The 20,199-nt window shown below is 42.4% G+C and overlaps 1 protein-coding gene across 2 annotated transcripts in view; it reads right to left on the bottom strand.

Moving 5' to 3' along the window:
* NKAIN2 (sodium/potassium transporting ATPase interacting 2) overlaps positions 1 to 19,553 on the bottom strand; it is a 621,679-nt gene extending 602,126 nt beyond the window's left edge. For both annotated transcript variants that reach the window (XR_010308140.1, XM_064170099.1), the window contains exon 1: positions 19,390 to 19,553. Coding sequence is in view for 1 of the 2 variants with exons in the window: in XM_064170099.1 (XP_064026169.1) it covers positions 19,390 to 19,443 (54 nt within the window). In the remaining variant the exon portion in view is untranslated. The remainder of the gene's footprint in view (positions 1 to 19,389) is intronic.
* Positions 19,554 to 20,199: the final 646 nt, after the last annotated feature.

Genomic DNA, 20,199 nt, shown 5'->3' with positions numbered 1-20,199 from the left:
GTGGATCGTAACACCACGCAGGCTGTGTCTGGACACCTAGACCCAGCCAGGGAGGAGGATGAGACCCCTTTCCCACCCTCAGCATGATGCCAGGAGTACTTCTGCCTGCACTGCTCATTGCAGAGAAACCAGGCAATTAGCCTATGTTAGGACCTAAGGCAAGTCCTTGGAATTCACTTGAACAGCTTTTACTGTATTGACTATTTCTTAGCTTACCAAGTAGCTGAAGCAAGTAAAAGTGTGTAGTCTTCAATCCTGACTAGCAGCTACAGCAAGCAGGACAAGTAGCACAGAAGAGAAAACCAAAGGAAAATAATCTAGCTTAGACATATCAAAATTCCATCAGTAAATATCAAGGGGAATTAAGTAAATACATTTTGGGCAGATTTCATTTTTTTTTTCCTGTGGCAATAGCTAAAATCCAGGAAACAACCAGAAGTTTTTAAAGGAGTACTAAAATCGAGTTAGTCAAAAGCAAAGTTAAAAGCTCACATTTGCAAGAATTAACCCCCCACAAAATCAAAGTCACGCAAATTTTGATACATTCAGCAACTACAAAGCAAGTACTGCTTGACAAAAAAAAAAAAGAAGAAGAAAAGAAAGGAAAAGGAAAATGATTTGATGGCTTTGTGAGGTGAGTGAAAAGGCAAAAAAAGGAACAGGTTTCAGAAGTAGGAGAAACCTGAAAACTACCACCTAGTCTCAGCCAAAAGGTCTCTCACCGTGGGTAGTCTTAAAAATACTACAGTTGCCAAATTGTCCTGCATTCTTTCCTTTATCATGTGTCTTATTAGTGTGGGTTTAGTGTTGCTTTAAAAATCAACGTTTATACAATCTCTGAATAAAAGTTCATCTGACTGGCATTACGCAGGGTCCTCAATTTATGCCCATTTCTTTGTCATAAAAATCTGAGCTGAAGCTTTAATTTTAGGAGACTTTTAAAATCTATTCACTATAAAATGCAGACTATTTTACAGCTTCTCTATTCTAAGCATATTTGTAAGGGTTCTTTTACAGACTGAAGTTCAAGTCTGTGTGCTTGCTGCTAGAGCACATAAGCTAAAAGTATGGGGTGTTTCCAACCACACTGCTCAAATGGCTCAGTTGGTTTCTCTTGTAGCAAGCCCTAGGTGACTGGGATGAACATAAATCCAGGGTATTTCTCCACCAAAGCAAACATCAGATCTGATGGTTATCACTACAGGTTACTGGAATGACAATGACATCTCTGTGTGTATGTGACAGTTTGTCCATCCCTGTTGTCTCCACAGACCTCCCTATTCCCCAGGGTGCTGCCTCAATACCTCTAACGAGTGGCCAGAGTCAATGAGATCTCTGGTCAGCAAGATCCATCAGTATTCGTCTGCATTGCTTTTTAGAGTTTATACCAGCTTTGAAGAGGAATTATGCACTTCTGTATTCCCAGTAGGGTCCTGCTTTTGCCACCTTCATTCGTTAGTCAGGTTACTTTTTTTCCCCTTCCTTTTTCTCCCAAATTAGCAACCTAGCATTGATAATAACAGTAGAAAGTGGCAGAATAAATGACCTTACCCATTTAATTCAATGACATAAATATAAAACATTTATCATTTACTCAGCCTGTAGGTCTGCTAAAGACAATTTCACCTGTGACACATGGATCAAGATAAATTCTGATCTCTTTCTAATATGCTTCCATTAGTATCAGATTTATCATCCATTCTCCTCGAGTCTTGAGTACCACCCATGCAGCGTAGGAGAAGATGACTTTATTTGATTCACCGGGATTCTATTTTAAACCCCCACAGCACACACGTTCAGAGCTGTGACTTCATTCAGGCATATTTGCTTAAGCTGCTGTCTCCTTTGTTGCAACACTGAGCTGAAAATGGATATGTAATCCATTGCTTATAGCTCCCCTTTATTCAATGTATCATATAAGACTCTGCCTAAGCCTAAGATACATCTTCTGTATTTTTCCCCAAGAAGCCCAGTTTTCCAACTCAGGGTGTAGAGATGTGTGAGTTTTGCTTTGGAAGCTCCCAGTTCTACGATATATTGAGTGCCATCGTGTATGCACCGCAGTACAGCTACAGTATCTGACACATCACTGCTTTAACTAAGAATCTGATGTCAAATATGACATCTTTACACATCACTGAGACATAGTCATTTTTCCTGTTAGATAAACACAGATATATTTCTTGTATATATGTACATACATCAAATAAATGTTTTAAACTGGCATGTTTCCTTCAACCTCTTTATCTCCCCTGAATCACACATCCCTGGGGAAAAAAAAAACACAACCAACCCTCTTCATTTCAACCTTTTGGATTTCAGAGCAGTACGAAGAGAGGCTGGGCTAGGGAAAAGACATCACTCTGGAGTTTAGCCCCCAAAATTCAAAATCAGTCTCATTTGTGATGTATTTTCTTTCTTTTTTCTTCTCTTCTCCCCATTCACTCAGCTCCACATCTCATAGTGGTTCTGTTACTACATCAGAGATCAGATTTTTCTCCTTCCTAACTGCAGTTCTTGAACACAACAAGCCGTACTGTCATGCCGCCCACTTACTGTCAATGGACTTTCCTTCACTAAAGATGCACTTCCTCAAGCTGTGCAGTATTTTGGGGGAGCTTCTCTGTCTCTTTTTGTCCCGTTATGCTGCAACAGAACTGCTATTCCCTTAAATTTTTAATCACAGTTACCCATGGGAATAAAGATGGTAGTCCAGTGCAAAGCAGGTGGATTTGTTTGGTTAGATATTGCCTTGTCACCAAACAGATCACTGACTAACTGCAACCAAGGAAGCCTCAATGACACATGAAAAGAACCAGCAAGAGTAATTCCATTCAGAAATGTTTCATGTTTATTAGTAGCTAACTACCAGGCAATTCTTGCTGCTTGTATAGGTCATTCTATAGCTCTACAAACAATATTCCTCACAGCAGCAGCAGAAGGAGAGATAAAACAACAACCATCACTAAGCAGTAGCTCCATCTACCAAGACATTTCAAGGAAGTAATACAAGTAGGATCCAAGCAGTGAAATGATAGGAACAGTGATTAAAAGAGGGTATAGAAGAAAACTGTTCTCACAGACTCCATTAGATATGGAAAAGAAGGAACTCAGTCAGCATTATGAAGGTAAACAGACCTTATAAAGATGGATTTTATTAAAACTGTTTTACACTTTCTTATTTACAATTATATTCATTTTATTTCATGAGCAATCCTTAAGAAATAGTCTGAGGTTTTGTTTGTTTGCTTGCTTTCTTGATGTATTGTGCAGATCCACAAGGAAATGCTGTAATTTCCCCTGCAAAGGAATCTTGTCTTCTCCAGATCCTTTGTCAGCATGCCACCCAAAGAGACTGGGGTCCTACAACTGGTAAATCATGGGCTACCTAATGAGGAGACCTTGCCTGTGCTACAGCTGATTACAAAGGTGAAAGCTTTGAAAGCAAATATGGGGAAAGCAAAATGCGAAAAGAAAGGGGAAGAGGAAGGAGAGGAAAGGGGAAAGGAGAAAAGCAAAAGCAAAAATAAAAATAAGGAAGAGGGGGGAAAAAGAAAAAGTTCTGTCCCTATTTTAAGCTACTCAGCACCAAGTATAGACCAGCTACACACAGAGACAGAAAGAGCATAGATATTCTGTGTACTCTGGGCACCTAATGTGGAACCCAAAGCTCTATATCAGATAGGTATAAATACTGTTTGCTTTCTTTTTTCCCAAAACATGATTTAAATTCCTCCCTTAAGTGAAGTTTGCTTAAATGCTAACAAAGAGCCTCTCCACAAGAGACACCAACCTGTTCACATCATCTCCACAGGCAGCTTAGGTGCTGAAGTATCTGGTGGGAATTCTCAGGGGCTGGTATGGATGGGGAAGTACAGCAGGAAATACTGAAAAAGGTACAGACAGTGACACAGATCTCCAATAACACCCACCAGAACTATCTAGTGATAGAGCTTGTATAACTTCTGCAATCAAAGTAAATGCAAGAAGAAAGAAGATAGGAAAGAAAATAACTGTATGAGATTTTGCAAATATGAGTAATCTAAAAAGAACTTCATAGACATACATCTGCCCTAAGTGATTATTAAATGCCTATGGAAAGTGTTTTCCCTTTCCTTATCATAGAATCACAGAATCAGCCACGTTGGAAGAGACCTCCAAGATCATCCAGTCCAACCTAGCACCCAGCCCTAGATAATCAACCAGACCATGGCACTAAGTGCCCCAGCCAGGCTTTGCTTCAACACCTCCAGGGACAGTGACTCTACCACCTCCCTGGGCAGCCCATTCCAATGCCAATCACTCTCTCTGACAACAACTTCCTCTTAACATCCAGCCTAGACCTCCCCTCAAAACAACTTGACACTATCCCCTTGTTCTGTTGCTGGTTGCCTGGCAGAAGAGATCAACCTCACCTGGCTACAGCCTCCCTTCAGGTAGTTGCAGACAGCAATGAGCTCCGCCCTGAGCCTCCTCTTCTGCAGGCTGCACACCCCCAGCTCCCTCAGCCTCTCCTCACAGGGCTGTGCTCCAGGCCCCTCCCCAGCTTCCTTGCCTTTCTCAGGACATGTTCCAGTACCTCAACATCTCTCTTCAATTGAGGGGCCCAGAAGTGGACACAGCACTCCAGGTGTGGCCTGAGCAGTGCTGAGCACAGGGACAGAAGAACCTCCCTTGTCCTGCTGACTACACTGTTCCTGATTCAGGCCAGGATGCCATTGGCTCTCCTGCCCACCTGGGCACACTGCTGCCTCATCTTCAGCTACTATCTACCAGCACCCCCAGGTTCCTTTCTTCCTGGCTGCTCTCAGCCACTCTGGCCCCAGCCTGTAGTGCTGCTTGGAGTTGTTGTGGCCCAAGTGTAGAATCCTGCACTTGGCCTTGTTCAATCTCATCCCAATGGCCTCTGCCCACCCATCCAGCCTGTCAAGGTCCCTCTGCGGGGCTCTCCTACCCTCCAACAGCTCCACACCTGCTCCTAGCTTGGTGTCATCTGCAAACTTACTGATGCTGGACTCAATCCCTTTGTCCAGAACATCGATAAAGTTACTGAACAGGACTGGGTCCAGCACGGATCCTTGGGGCACACCACTAGTGACAGCTGCCAACTGGATGTGGCACCATTCACCACCAGTCTCTGGGCCTGGCCCTCCATCCAGTTACTGACCCATATCACAGTGAATCTGTCCAAGCCAGGAGCTGCCAGCTTTGCCAGAAGCTTGTTGTGGCAGATGGTGTCAAAGGCTTTGCAGAAGTCCAGGTAGACTACATCCACAGCCTGCCCCACATTCACCAGGCAGGTAACCTGATCATAAAAGCAGATCAGGTCGGGCAGACAGGACCTGTTCTTCCTAAACCCACACTGATCCCTTGGTCATCCTGTAGGTGTTTTGTGATGGTACTCAAGATCCACGGCACTCTGTTCCATGACCTTGCTTGGCACTGAGGTCATGCTTATGGTAGCACTTCTCCAGTAAAAGGATTATGGTATTAAATATTCCTCTTCCTGAAATTCCTAGGCTAATAATATCCAAACAAGTATTTATTTTCTTACATTGTAGGAACATTAAGCGAAAGACAGAAATTTCTAATCCATTTTAAATTAAGGATTAGGATGGTCTAACATTTCTGAAACATTAATGTGGAATCAAAGTATGGAACAAAAAAAGCTAAGCAAAGCAATGGAACAAAAAGAAGTAAAAACCAGAAATATTTATGTACATTTGTAAAATTACAGCTCACCATCAGCTCCTGCTGGGACAATTATTGATCAACATTCTGTCAAGTATAACCTAATTCTAGAGATTTATTTTCTTTGTCTCTCACCTTAACCTAAGACCTGCTCAATTTCAATTGAAGTAAATAAATCATCTTTACTTTTTGACCTTTCGGAAAATATTCACTAAGTACATTTTATCTCTATTGAATTTGATGTTCTAAAGGGCTTCTGGTGGCTGCATTAGCATACTGACCTTATACAAAGTCTAGGATGGCTGGGATGTAGAGCTTATTTTCAGCAGAACCACATATTTACCCACCATCACATACTGATCATTTGGGTCTGGGCTGAACCTTACGCAAGAGGCAGCACAAAGCCATGCTGCTCTGGGAGAGATCTGCACAATTAGGAAAGCAGACTTGGCAGGGACCACATCATTCATCAAGACGAGCTCCTCACAAATGCAAGTTGACATTTTACATGGAAATGCTCCTGGAAGATTACCCAGCCCTTCCCTCAGCAATCATGGCTCAGTACACTCCTTGCAACAAATTTCACATCTTCAATATGAGATCAAAGCTTTAAGGTGCAACGCTCCACTGAAGAAGACCAGAGACAACCTAGTGCCAAGGCTCAGGTCTCTGCATGAGAACATTCTCCTCCACCTTCCTGCTGCATTATGTGAGTGAGAAATTGATGCAATTCACACTGAAATCATTTACTCATAGAAGCATAGAATTGTTAAGGTTAGAAAAGACCTCTAAGATCATCAAGTCCAAGCATCAATACACCATGGCCACTAAACCATGTCCCAGAGTGTCATGTCTTCATGGTTTTTCAACTCCTCCAGGGATGTTGACTCTATCATCTCCCTGGGCAGCCTGCTTGACCAATAATAATTCTGCAAGAATGTTCCAACTCAGTGGTCATCACTGCATTAGGATATGAGTGGTGCCAGAGTGGCTCAGCTCCCTGGATGCCACTATTCACAGCTTACATGGAGGACATTGAATATGCACTCATCAGTCTTCCCCTACCAACACAGGGAGACATCTGTGACAGCAAACAATATCTTGTTCCAAACGTGCAAGTGGGCCTGAGGTACAGAGATTAGAATCAAGTTCTCCTGAAATCTGGAGAGCTTCAAATCCAAGGTTTGCATCTCCCATCTATTCCAATTATGACAGACATAGCTTCCAAACTGCCTCAGAGGGCTGTTTAAAAGCACTTTTCTGACACTTGGTGCTATCATCAGTTTTCACTTTGTTACAGAGATTTTAGATCTCTTTTATTTTCTAAAATATTTTTCAACTTCTGATTAATTTCTTACAATCATTTTTTATAGTTTCTCACTGACTCCAATGCTATTGTGTATTTCTTTCTCAGTCAGCTGACTGATCCAGCTGTGGGGGCAAGTGAAGGTCTTCACCTTCCTGGGCCACTTCTTTTGAACGTGGTCTTACTTGCACCAAACATCAGAGCAGCAAAGACCTTCAGTGTGATCATTCTCCAGAGACCTCAAACTGAAAGGTGACAGGGATCTTACTGAAACCATACTAGCAGTGTGCCAAAAGCCAGCTATTTTTAAATGGTATAATCATAAAATGAAATGTCAAGTATTAACTGTTCAATCCATTCATCACTACAGCTTTGTAGAACTGTCTTGTCTTAAATTAGTAAGGAAACCATCTGGAATAGATGCTGAAGTTTTAATAATAGTTTTCACCTTCCAAAAAAGTCAGGGCTTGTGGTCACCTAGAAATCCAATTAGTCATCCCAAATACCACAGAACTTCTAATTGACTTAAATATTGAAAAGCAAACAAAAAGCAGCAACAAAAAGTGAAACATAGATGAACAGAGAGAGTTTAGATTGCCTAAAGCAATCTGAGCTACCTACTATGCAGACATGACCTGAGCGAAGCAGGTGCTTAAGGATCTACATACAGAAGTCATTCCAATAGCTAAAATACCAAGAGGTGGTTCTTGAGAGGATGTTCTTGGGTTTGGCATGGCCCAACAAATCTTGGCTGTTCCTTGGAAATGTTTTTTTCCATCTGAGTTTATATTAGCTCTTAATGGCGTCATAATGGCACTGAGCCACTTCTGTATTCTTCTTTGTTCCAAACTGGTTCAGTTCTTAGCAGAAGTGACAGCAGCCAAAGCATCATTACAGCATCTGAGGAGCTTTGGAAAAATCTGCCAGTCACCTCCTTTTTTATTTTTTTAAATGCTGATGGAATCAGAGACACTGAGGAGCTACCAGAAAACACTTACAACTTGGCAATGCCTTCTGTACACCAAACTTCCTTGAGGCTGCTCTAAGTTGACAGGGCCCTGAGTATTTGGCCTTCTAGTGAAGGCCCTCAGCATGATCAAAGAGACTCAGATGTTACACATTCAGACAGTGCCACTCTTACTCACCTGTTACAAGGGCCAAGTAATAATTGCTGAAAGTTCAAAGCCTCCTTACACCCTGAACCAGCATAGGAATAAGTCCTGGTTTCAACACTGCTTCATGCCTGGTTTTACACCTGCATTAATTAACTGAAGCCACGAGATCTCCATCATCCCCTGGCCACAAGATCTCCAGCATCCCCCACTGGTGTAGTGCAGAGGAGGGCCACGCTCCTCACTTCTGTTAATGTCAGTGGTAGCTATGTGTATATATGTGCTGGGCAGACAGAAGCAGCTGTCCTCTAATAAGATACTAGTCATGACAAATATAATACTGACATGGGAGCCACATAATTGTCACACTGCAAAGCAGGAATGATTGCAAATGCCAGGAAGCAGAAAAAAACCACCACATTCTACCCCCACACACACCTTCTTTTTTGTATTTCAATTCGCAAAGAACAGCACATTTCTGCGGCAAATAGAGCTTACTAAACCAGCTGCCTTTTGTTATTGTCCTTATGCCTATCTGTGATATTACACAACAGATACCACTTTATTGGTCTCCATAAATAACTTTTATTATGCATCTGAGAAAGCACAGTTTAGCACAACGCAGAACAGACACCATCTCTTTCAGCAGTTGAGGCCAACTTCTGTACCTGCCTGTCTGTACCATATGACCCCATCCCTGGGTGACAGAGAAAAAAACAGATTCTACCAGACAGCAGCTCCTCTAAATATTCTGAGAAGCTGCCAGCACCAGAAGCAGATATTGGTAGGTATATTGCTGAATGCTTCATCCAGCTTGTTGTGATTTTCCCTCTGCAAGTACCAAATTTACTGCCAGCTCCACACTTAGGAAAGCCAGCCTGATAAAAATCCAAGAAAATTAACTCTATTCTCAGGATCCACTGAAGCCCATGTCTTATGTTAACACTACCAGTGCCATCATCTGGCTTGTTACCAGCTGCTGTCACTGCCTGTGACTGCTACTAGTGTCAAAGAAAAGAAAAGCTAACTAGCCTCAAGAGCATGAGATGGGCATGGCCAAGAACGTAAAAATACATAAGGGGAGGGAGGGGGAAGAAAGAAAGAAAGAAACAAAGAAATAAAGGACTCCTCCAATTTTACATCTAATGACAAAAATAACATCCATATTTTCCATTCTTTTTTTTCCCCTCTTTTCAGACAAGCCTCTTATTTTCTTTTGCATTCCTCTAGCTGCAAATGTTTTCCTTTGTTTTCCTGCCATTTGCTCTGCCAATTTGAACAGTGATGTAATGGCATATGACTGCCTGATATTCACTGGTACTCACAGCACCTTTGTCACTGGTGGCTCAAGTGCACAATGGACAGTATCTTGAGTTTAATGTATTTGTGGCTTTGTGAAGGCAGCAATGACACACAACAGGCTTTTTTTCCCTCCTTTTGTTTCTGTGCTCTGTAATAGAACAGCCTGCCACAGAGACTGGGACCAGAGGATAATGAAAAATGCTGGCCCATTGTTGGCCATGGCAAAAATTTGCAAACTTCACATTTTGTTTAATTATTGAAGAATGGCTTCTCAGAGATCCATGCATTGTTCTAAAGAGACATCATAGCATCTATCTTCCTTTCCTCACAAAAGCGTTTCTTCATCATCAAACAAGAAGAATATACTTGTTGAGGGCCAATTAGTAGCCTGTCTAGAAAGAAGTTTAAAGGAATTTTTAATTGGTAAATTGACCCCTAGTGTGAGTCACCTGGAAAGGAATTACATCATTTCCTAAGACAATTAAGCTTTCTTACACAAACATGAGTCAGTATCTTAGATTTAAGGCTCCCTATCTCTTAATACTATCTTGTCCTTGCAGATCAATTTCATTCACTACTGAGGGATCACTCAGAAAATATTATTCAAGGTTAACAGGGACAGTCCTCTGACCTTTGCTCTAGGCCTCTGGCACAACTTCCATTCATCCAGAAGAAATGTAATGCATCACTCATATATATTTTGCTGTCCTCTATCCTTTAATCAAAAACTACTGCCAGAGATCAGGTAGTTTAATTATAGAAGTAAGTAAATAAAGGTGCATGCAGAAGAGAGGCTGGAGTTTCATTACCAGCTGGACAGCCACTCAAAGATTCCCATACAGCCAGTGGAAAGAGGCAGCCACCTCCATAACGTGGTCCAGAGCCCACGCTTAAATGAGATAGCATATACTTCTCCCCACCACCTGCCAGTGGTGCTGCATTTTTGTCTCCTGAAAGGTAGCATGACATATAAAGAGGGCAGGCACCATCATGCCTTTCGGAAATAACAGAATTAACCTCCATGTGCTGCCTTCTGCACAAAACTCTGCTCATGACAATTATTCCATAAGAAAAGAAGGATGAGGAATCAGACCTCAGTTTGCTGTGGTATGAGTGCAAGACACAATAAACACTTCCTATTTCCATTCACACAGCTGGTAACTTGCCACTTACTTGTAACTGGTGACTTGTCACTGTGAGTTATAAACTAACATCTTAACTGAGAATAATAAACCAAAAAGAAGCACAAAATACAGCCCAAACCCTGATATTACGAAGCTGTTAATTGAAGCAGCACAGGAAAATCTGAGATTCATGTATGCCATATAAATGGTACTTTTACTGACTTTAGCAACCAGTACAAGAATCTGCATTTTGTGTATACATTACATCCTTACACAGGCAGCAGAGAAGCAAGTCTGTGTGTAAAAAGGTAAAACTGAGCCTCAAATGAAAGACATTTTCAAGGTATCTGAATATATGTAAACATTTAAGGGAATCAGCAGAGTCCTAAAGTGATAAACATTTCTCATAAGATATGTATGAATTAAAATCAAGTTTTTATTAAAAATGCATAAGTATAATCTGTGGTGAATAGAACTATTAGGTATGCATGTTTACTTTTCAGTGAAGACAGAAATCAGTAATTTTTTTCTTCTAAATGTCATTTCTATCAGGGGGTTATAGAATGAGGAAATGCTGCATCAGTTGTCAGATGCCATCCAGCTGGTGCATACACATCTGGGGAAAGGGGATAAAATAACACTGTGAAATGTTTATTTGCCACAAGGGCAATAAAATGTCATTCCATCTATTGTGTCCATTCTACTTTACAAGTCAGGCTGCACTCAACAGCACCTCTATTTCACTCATCATAATATGAAAACAAATAAAGACTAATCTGGATGGCAATGAACTACTCGATGCTTTAAAGTTCCTGTTTTCAACATATTCTTTATGCTCACACATTATTTACAGTGCTCCCTGTCTTATTCACTCCTGTGGGAAGCTACAGAAAATCATCTGAAAATTTAAGTCAGCATAAATTAGTTTTTACTCATTTTATTTTATTAGTTTTATACATTTTATTTCAGTTGGGGTTTGTTGTTGTTGTTGTTTGGGGTTTTTTGTGGGTTTTTTTTTTTTTGGGGGGGAGGGTTGGGGAAGAAAGGGATCTTAAGGGAGTATGCAAGTATGGTGATCTGGCAGTGCTGGATTAATGGTTGGACTTTGTGATGGTTTGGGTGTTCCCTGCCCCACCCCCCGCTTTGGAAATCACCCAGACTAGACTCAGACAGCTCTGGAAATTGAATGAAGCTTATTATTTACAGCTTAGCAGAATATACAAGCAGATAGTTACAGTATATACAGTTATAAACAGAAATGTACAAGGGAAAAGGCAATACAGAAACACAACAGCCCTCCCAGAAACCTGAGTCCCCAGGAGGGGTTCTCAACCACCCTTTCATCTTCCCCCTACCCCTCTCAACCTTACTCCAGTCCCAAGGAAGAATGGAGGTTCGGCCAGGGGGTTAGGAAGCCAAGTGGATTAGTCAGAGAAACAGAGGGTGAGGTTAGAGAGGCAGATGCAGCTTGGAGCTCCCCAGCAGGAGTAGTTGTGCCTTATCTATGTTTTGTTTCTTGTTTTTATACATTTCAGCAAGCCTATGAGTGAAGTAGACTTCACCATTGTTTTCCTTTCACAGCCTGTAATCTATAGTTCTTCTTACCAAAACATTCTAGCTAGCTTCAAACTAGCACAGACTTGATGATCTTAAAAGGCCTATTCCAACCGAAGTGTTTCTGCAACTGACTCCAGGCACAGAAACTGACATCAGGCTCCTTAGTTTCCCTCTGTGTTCAACAAAGACAAACACCTTTCCAAAACAGCATTTCTTAGTCTATAGATCAGAATAATCCCTAAAATCCAAAGGTTCTTCATGAAATGACTACTGAAAATGCAAAAGGGAGGAAAAGTAAATAATAAGTACTGTAGATGGCAAAACAGCATGCAATGGGTCTGTGGTTTCTTCTCTTTCTGCCCCTCCCAGAAAGTCTGCTTAAGATAACTGCTTTACCTAAGACACATCTCTACAGGGCTATTTAAGGCAAGAAACAAAGTCAGGTGCTCTGACCTGCCTCCTGAAGCAGTGTCACTTCTAGCTACAGTGGAGCCTAGAGATTTAGTCTATTCCAGTGTAGTCAAACCATTCATAGCCTTGGCCCTAACCAAATATTAAAGCACTCACCATTGTTTATCTCTGCTATCTGTCACTTAACTTCAGAACCATAACTTTCAGATTGTACACCTGGGATAATCTCTAGAGCTCAGTGGAACTGTGGGACCAGAAAGGCAGTTTGTACTGTATGGGGGTACTGGGCACTGACATCAGTCTCTGAAGCAGACACTGGCTGAATATCACCAGTCCCTAAACCAGGGAAGGCTCTCTGAAGTTTACGCTAACTGAAACTAGATGTTGAGACTCTTGCCATTAGAGAATCACAGAACATTAGAGGTTGGGAGGGACCTCCAGAAATCATCAAGTCCATGCACCAGGACATGAAAAAGACCTCAAACAGATTCCTTCCCAAAGCAAGTCACCAAGGACCTGTTTACAAACCTTATCTGCTGCACTTTCATTATGTACATTCCCACAGCCTGGGTCAGTAAAGTCACTACCAACTCAAAACATGTCTCTGCTTTCAACCACTCTGCATTGGATCCTGCTCCTTTCTACTGACTACAGAATGAGAGATTTCACTCCAGTAAATGAAGAGGTTTTAGTTTCTTTCTAAAATGCTTACTTAATGCTTTTACTAAAGAAACTGAATAAGACAAAACCCCAAACAAACAAACAAACAAACACATCTCACAACCATCCTACCCTGCCCACAATCACCCTACCATGCTGCTCATCATTCAAGCTGCTAGCTCAAACCTCTGTCAATATGAAATTAATTCCTGCTGTCAAAGATTTGCCTCATGGCTATACACAAGAAGTAACTTTGCTAGATATCCTAGATCCCTATATTCAGATAGTTTATTCAACCCCTCTCAATCTATTTAAACCCTTCTCTCCTACCCATCATTGCAGCATCTGAATGTTGAGTCTGCCCACTGAACTCTAAAGAAGCTCAGCTTCAAAAAGCAGTGAATTAAACATGCAGTTCAGCCAGTGCAAAATCTTTTACTCCTGTAACTTAAAACAACACACTCTGCTTTTCTTGAAGTGCATGATTGGTTATTCACAATTATTATTCATTCACACTATGAAAAATGATATTGTACCATTCAGAGTGAAGTTCAAGCTATTAAAATTAAAATGACATGATGGAAGACTGTTCCTTCTGACATCCATTTTTTTGTATGCACCAGTATTTCCGACATCAAGTTATCAGGGAAGAAAAACAACCCAGTTTCGGTTATGAATCCTTAGTATTTCATCTCAGAACCAGAACAGATAAAGAATGTTTATTTTTCTACCAAGGTTTCACTTAAAACTAAAAAGGTTGCTTCACATTTCCTTCATAGCAACAAAACATGTCAGCTCTCTGAATTCACAATCAACTCCTTGTTTTAGATATTCCATGCAACATCTCATAATCTACTGTTCCCAACACACACCTGCTGAAAGTCTATTGTTCACAGGACATTTTTTTGTAACTGCAAGATCACAATGGTTTTTGATGCAATGAAACTAAGAGTTTCACTTTCTTCCCCAAACTTAAACAAAGCGAGGAGCAGAGATTTAAAGTAGGCACAAACAAAAGTTGTTGACATAGTCGCAATTTTAAAGGCAGTACTTGTATCTGAGTATTAAACTGCTACTCTTTTTTTAGATTGATAAACCTACAGATCCACAGGCTTAGAGCAGCAACATCACTTTCCATTCCACGTGGAAAGCCCACATCTTTCATTCCCATTTAGCTAGCAGAAAATGTAGGAACATGTAGATGTCATCAGAATTTTCCATTGCAGACTCTTCTCTCCTAATGCTGCTATTGAAAACCATGGCAAGAGTGAAAATGAAACACAATTATAACACATGGCCAGAAAGAAAAATAGAAGCCTCCCATAAATCCAGCAATTAAAAGTAAATACCAAAAATTAAAATAAAATAAAAAGGAATAACCAAGCTCCAGAAACTAGTTATGTGGCTTGGTGTGCTGTTGAAAAGTAACCTGACAACAGAAACACTAAAAGCCTATATTAAAAAAAAAGTTCTTTATGACATAAAACTGCACAGTAGCTAACCCCAGGGAGCATCTGGTCTGAATGCCTTTGCTTTTCTCCCAAGGGGACCTCGGCTCTAATCTGGCAAACCTCATTCCCTGAAGGGCCAGAGCCAATTCAACCTTCAAACTGTTAAAACATGAGCTTTTCCCCCAAGCAAGGATATTCGCAGCATTGAACTACTAAACCTTGTAGGCAGATTTGTGATACAGTCTAGAACTTGCCATGAGCACTGCTCCTGAAGTGTCTGAATGAGCGTAGGAATGTTTGCTGTTCACATTTAAAACAGGCAGACCAAAACTTTATGGGACTGATCACTGAGGCAGCCTTTTCCTTGAAGAACCAAGCTCTGCTCTCCGTGGTTACATGTACTGTTGTGTCCTACAAGCCATGTGTGGACCTAAAGTGAAGAGGACACTCTTCACTTCTCTCAGATTGTATGTGCAATACAGATTGTGGGCTTCTCACTTGAGATCAGAAGTCACAGATGGCACACAGCAGATACTACTTCCCAGTCTATAGGCAATTAATTTCTTGACTTTGAGTGGTACCTATCACTGATCAAACACGACAAGGTAAATGTTTGTGAGCAATGGTATCACAGGTGAACAGAAATTACCTTGGCTGATACAGCTTTTGAAATAAAGTGTTTGAATGTTCTCTTACTTTGCAATATTCATCTGTGCAAAAGTACAGAACAAGGACATTTCCATACAAGCCACTTGCATTTCAGTCATTCTTTTCATTAGCTTGAAGCAAAGATAAAGATTGGTCTTACCTAATCAAAAGCAACCAAATCTGGGTGCTTTTGTCATTCTGCTTGACCACTGGCTTCAGCCAGAACTGTTACCAGGTAGAGTTCACAAAGAGATACGACCAAGGTGTGTGTCTGTGAGATTATGCACCAAAGAGTGAACAGTTAGTGAGGAAGAGGAGAAACTGCAAACCTCACACACTGGTGCCTGTGAGAGCCATTTTCAGAAGTGAGTTTTTTAGAAACTGGGGACTTTGTGCCCATTATCATTCACGTTTCTTTAGGGTTGCAGACTGAATAGCCCAATATCACTACCTAAATATAGATTTTGTATAGTTTTTAATACAATTACCACTTACTGCATTAAAAAACAAATGGACAAACAAAAACCATCCAGGCCAAATGTATGGAAAGAATGATATAACTATATTCTGTAAATTCAGGTGGAAACAGAGAAGGCAGCACAAAGGTTGAATTATCTACTATATAATTAGCCTTGGGCAATGGCAATCTTTCTCTGATGGATAGAAACAATAAGGCAATGATTTCTGGAGACCTGAAATTGCCTTATGAAACATTGTCCTTTCTCATCACTGCACCTGGGCAGACACTTTCTAAGTTAAAAAACATGCAGTACTTTTTACTGTTTTGTCACTGCTTCAGGTTTTCCCAAGCTGCAATAATGCAGAAAGTTTCAAAGTGGTTTCCATAGGGCCCATGAAGCCTTCTAGAAAGTACAATAGTCTTGGCAGTTTCACCTTTGTTGCTCTTGCTATTAAAAAAGACTAAGCAACAAGACATTAGTGTTACTGATGTAAGCTATTAATAGAAAAGGAGACACTCAAAAATAAAGAAGTTTAAAGGACAAAATGCAACAGCAGAGAACACTTTCAACGAAACCAAGACAGTTGACATACAAAGAAAAGAAGCAAGGCTCCTTGTGCCCAGGTTTCTCTTCAGAAGGACAAAGGAAAAGAGAGACCAAAATTAGTATCGTTAAAAAAAACCTGTTTTGAGATAATTAGCTTTGTATACAACATCAGCAAAATTAGCTCTTACTTGGTGGTAATTCTTCTCAAATGCAGAGGAAAATGAGCTGTCAAAGGCTGCTTTCCATAGTACAAATGAGAGCACAAACAGGAAGGTATATGTATGTTAATAAGTAGGGAAGCAATGATCACCATGCCCTTGAGAGCAGAAACATTCCTAGAGCTTTCTGATCATTTGATGGCACAGTATGTCGCCTTAGCTATAAGCACTTAAAATGCATTTATTAAAATAGTTCTGCTTGCTCAGGGTCTCTAAAGTTGCTGTAAGCCTACTCCTGCACCACTTCTTGAAACAACCACCTTTAGTTTGTCTATTCATGGCAACTACATCATTTAGATATGTACAACACACAACAATGTCTCTAAGGAACTGCAGCATTCCTCAGTATCATTTATTGTATAGTGTCTACAAAGACCAATTAGAGCACCACACCTTTGCTCTGCAGAGATGGAGGAAAATATTTCCATTCAACCAAAAATAAGGAAGAAACTTTCATTCTTACAAACTTTTTTCCCTCAAACAAAAGTATATTTTTCTGCTTCAAACATAGCCATTTTAAAACTGAAACGCAGATATCAGTAATAAATAACCTTCACATTAAAACTTTTATGGGTTTTTTTGGTTTAAAGTATGGTTATCACTGTAGAAACACTTTCCGTGGCCACCCCTTCAGGCCTGATAACTTTTCATCCTTTTGTTTTTTTATTTGCATCTACATTAATGTGGCTGCTAATTATAGGATGAATCATGACAGTATTTGCTCCTTCAACTAACCTTTAACTAAGAAGTACAGACAACTGATCAATCATCCATAGGCCTACATAGAAGAGTTAAATCTCTGATTTAAAACTCCCGATCTATTCCCTCTTGATGGTATAAGGCTCATGAAGGAGCAAGACAAGTGATTTTAATAATGTGCCAACATTTCTTTTTCATGCCAAACTTCTTTCTCTCTTGTAATGTTATTTCTGATTTGAACCCCATCTAAATGCCATTACGCCGGCCAAGGGTGATGCAGAGGTCTGTGTTGCTGCTAGCACATCCACTTCTTGCTCAGTTAAAACGTTCAGCTTTGCTTTCAGTTCATGAAAATAAGTTAAAAGTTTGCTTAAGCCACTCCAGAAGATAATATTTGCTTTCTAAAATATATACATACATTTGATCCTGTAAGTTTACAACCACTTCACAGCAACGCTACAATTCTACATTAGCTTACCTGCTCATCCACCTGCTGCTACATCCCTACAGGGCATTTCTGTTGCTGTTCTGACTAGCAGGTTTGCATGTATTTTTTGTCACTATGAGCTAGCAAATATGTTTTCCTTCACAGACTCTCCAAATAATAACAATTTAACATCTCAGCACATTCCACAGTCATCATAACCTCCCGGCTGCTGAATGCATTTATAAATAAATAAATAAGCAAGGAAACCTTTAGTCTGTAAATGGTACAAGATAATATGAGTAGTATGTCTCTGAAACCTAAATGGATCTGAAGAACTTCAGTGATTAATTTTATGTTCCCAAACTGCTGGAAAAGGTTACATTCCTACCATTCCACTCAAGATTCACTGCTTCTATTCAGGACTCCTTTTTTAGACAGTGTGCATGAATAAATCACATCTGATAAGAGACATCCAGCTACAAAGAATCAGATAACTTAGGTGGAGAACAGCATATACAAACAAAATGCTTTCCAGAACACAAAAGGATTAAGAGTTGATTACAACTGATAGAAATACCACAGGCATTTCTAATTTCTGATCTGCTAATGCATCTTCCTTATCCTACATTCTTTTTAACTGATTTTGGCCCCTGAAATCTACTGTGTTTTTTTTCTTTTCCTTTGGTAGTTCTCCTAATACCTGTCTGCAGAAGAGAAATGGGCAACAATGCTGGTTGCTATTGATACAAACACTTTCTCAGCAAAACTATTCAGTAACAGGTAGAGGATGGACTAACATGAATTATTTCCTTCCAGCTCTAAGGTTAACTGCTTGACAAAGGTGTCTCCATCACCTGTGATGCCAGCACATGAACACTTGGTCTAATAAAAACGAGAAATGGAGCTATATTTTCTTGCTCGGTCTTCTAGCTGTGTGTCACTGCATCCAAACCCATTTGGATAGAATTCTATACCTCGTGTACCTGATTTGGTAACAATAAAACACTCCTTGTATGTATCGCAGGAAAGGACATTTCTTTAGTTACTTAACTTTAATCCCACTCACTTTTAAGGTGCCACAATACAACTGCGGCGTGTCTGGTTTGCTAAACAGGTCTATTTTTAGCCTGTTTCTTTGTTATTGTATCTCAGCGCCTACTTTTTAAACTCAGTCCAGTTTGGCTGCTGGCTGAGCTTACAAGTGCCGCCACATGTCTCCTCTAAAGGTAAGGATAAATCTGTAATTGCTGTAGTTCCGTGCAACACGATGATACAATGATAATATACACTGCCCACTAAGTCTGACAGGGGAAGGGGGAAAAATGAAATAAAAATAAAGAAGAGGAGACACGTCTGCAGAAGAGCTGAGGCGTAACAACTTCACACACACCTGTATGGCAAACTGGTCCAGCTCGGCATCAGCCCTGCCACGGCCGCGTCCCTGCTTTACCCAAGGCAGCCAAACACCGGCCTGCCCGAGCAAACCGGGCACCAACTTCAGACAGGGCTGGGGAAAGCTGCCCGACTTTACCAACTCCGCCGTGCGCCCACCGCGCCCTCCCCGCCAAATCCTCCGCCAAACTACCTGTAACGCAGACCCCCGTTCCCCACCCTGTTCCCATGCTGTGTCCCCCCTCTCCCAAACCGCGAGGGCTGCCCCCCTTCTCCAGCCCCCACCGCCGGGTGTCCCCCTCCGGGTAGCGCAGGAGCCGCCCCGCCGCCCCCTCCCTCTCTCCCTCCCTCCCTCCTCCGCGGGCCGCCCCCGCCGCCACTCACCAGCTGCGCGCCGCACACCGCCACCAGCGTGCACCGGCCGCTGCAATAGCCCATGGCTCCCGGCACCCCGCGCCGACGTCCCGCTTCGCTCCGCGCCGCGCCCACTCAGGCGGCGGGAGAGCACCGCCCGGCCGCCGCCCGGCTCCCGCCTGCCGGCGCGCCCCAGCCCGGGACCCGCATGGAGGCGCGCCCGCCGCCTGCCCTAGCCGCGGCCGCAGCACCCGCCGCCTGGGCGGCCGCCGGTAGCGGGGCCCACCGCCCCCGCGGAGGGCGGCAGCGCCGGGGGGAGGGCGGCGGCGGCGGCAGGTGCCTGCAGGAGCAGCCGCGCTCTGCCGCGCAGCCCCAGAGGCATCTGGGCTTCAAAGTTTGCCCCCTCAACTCCGCTCGCAAACCATCCGGGCTCGCGGCCGTCTGCGGCGGGGGGGGGGGGGGGAGGCGGGAGGAGGGGAGGAGGGAGGGACGGGGAGGCGAGGCGAGGCAGGCGGCGGTGCTGAGCTCAGTTCACGCTCGGAGAGCGGCTTCTCTGCTTCCAGCGGCTCAGCCGACCTCCCCAACTCCTCCTTTCTCCTCCGCCTCATCTTCCTTCTGGTACAGCTCGGGCACCCCCCTGAGTGGGAACCCCCCTTGGCCTGGTGTGCCCTCCGTGAGAGGGTGCGGGGGGCGGTGTGATGCCGCTGGGACCGGCGCCTGCCGCTTTGTCTGCGAGGGTGCGGCGCGAGCGGCTCTGCCCGGGGCCTTTGTCTTGGCGGGACAGCTCCGCGCCCACCCCTCCCGGGACTACTCCCGCACTATACCACACTAACAGTGCCA

Source organism: Pogoniulus pusillus, chromosome 33, assembly GCF_015220805.1.
Source record: "Pogoniulus pusillus isolate bPogPus1 chromosome 33, bPogPus1.pri, whole genome shotgun sequence".
In the NCBI taxonomy this organism is placed as follows: domain Eukaryota; kingdom Metazoa; phylum Chordata; class Aves; order Piciformes; family Lybiidae; genus Pogoniulus; species Pogoniulus pusillus.
Note: the sequence above shows the minus strand (reverse complement) of the source record. Positions and strands in the feature narration are given on the sequence as shown.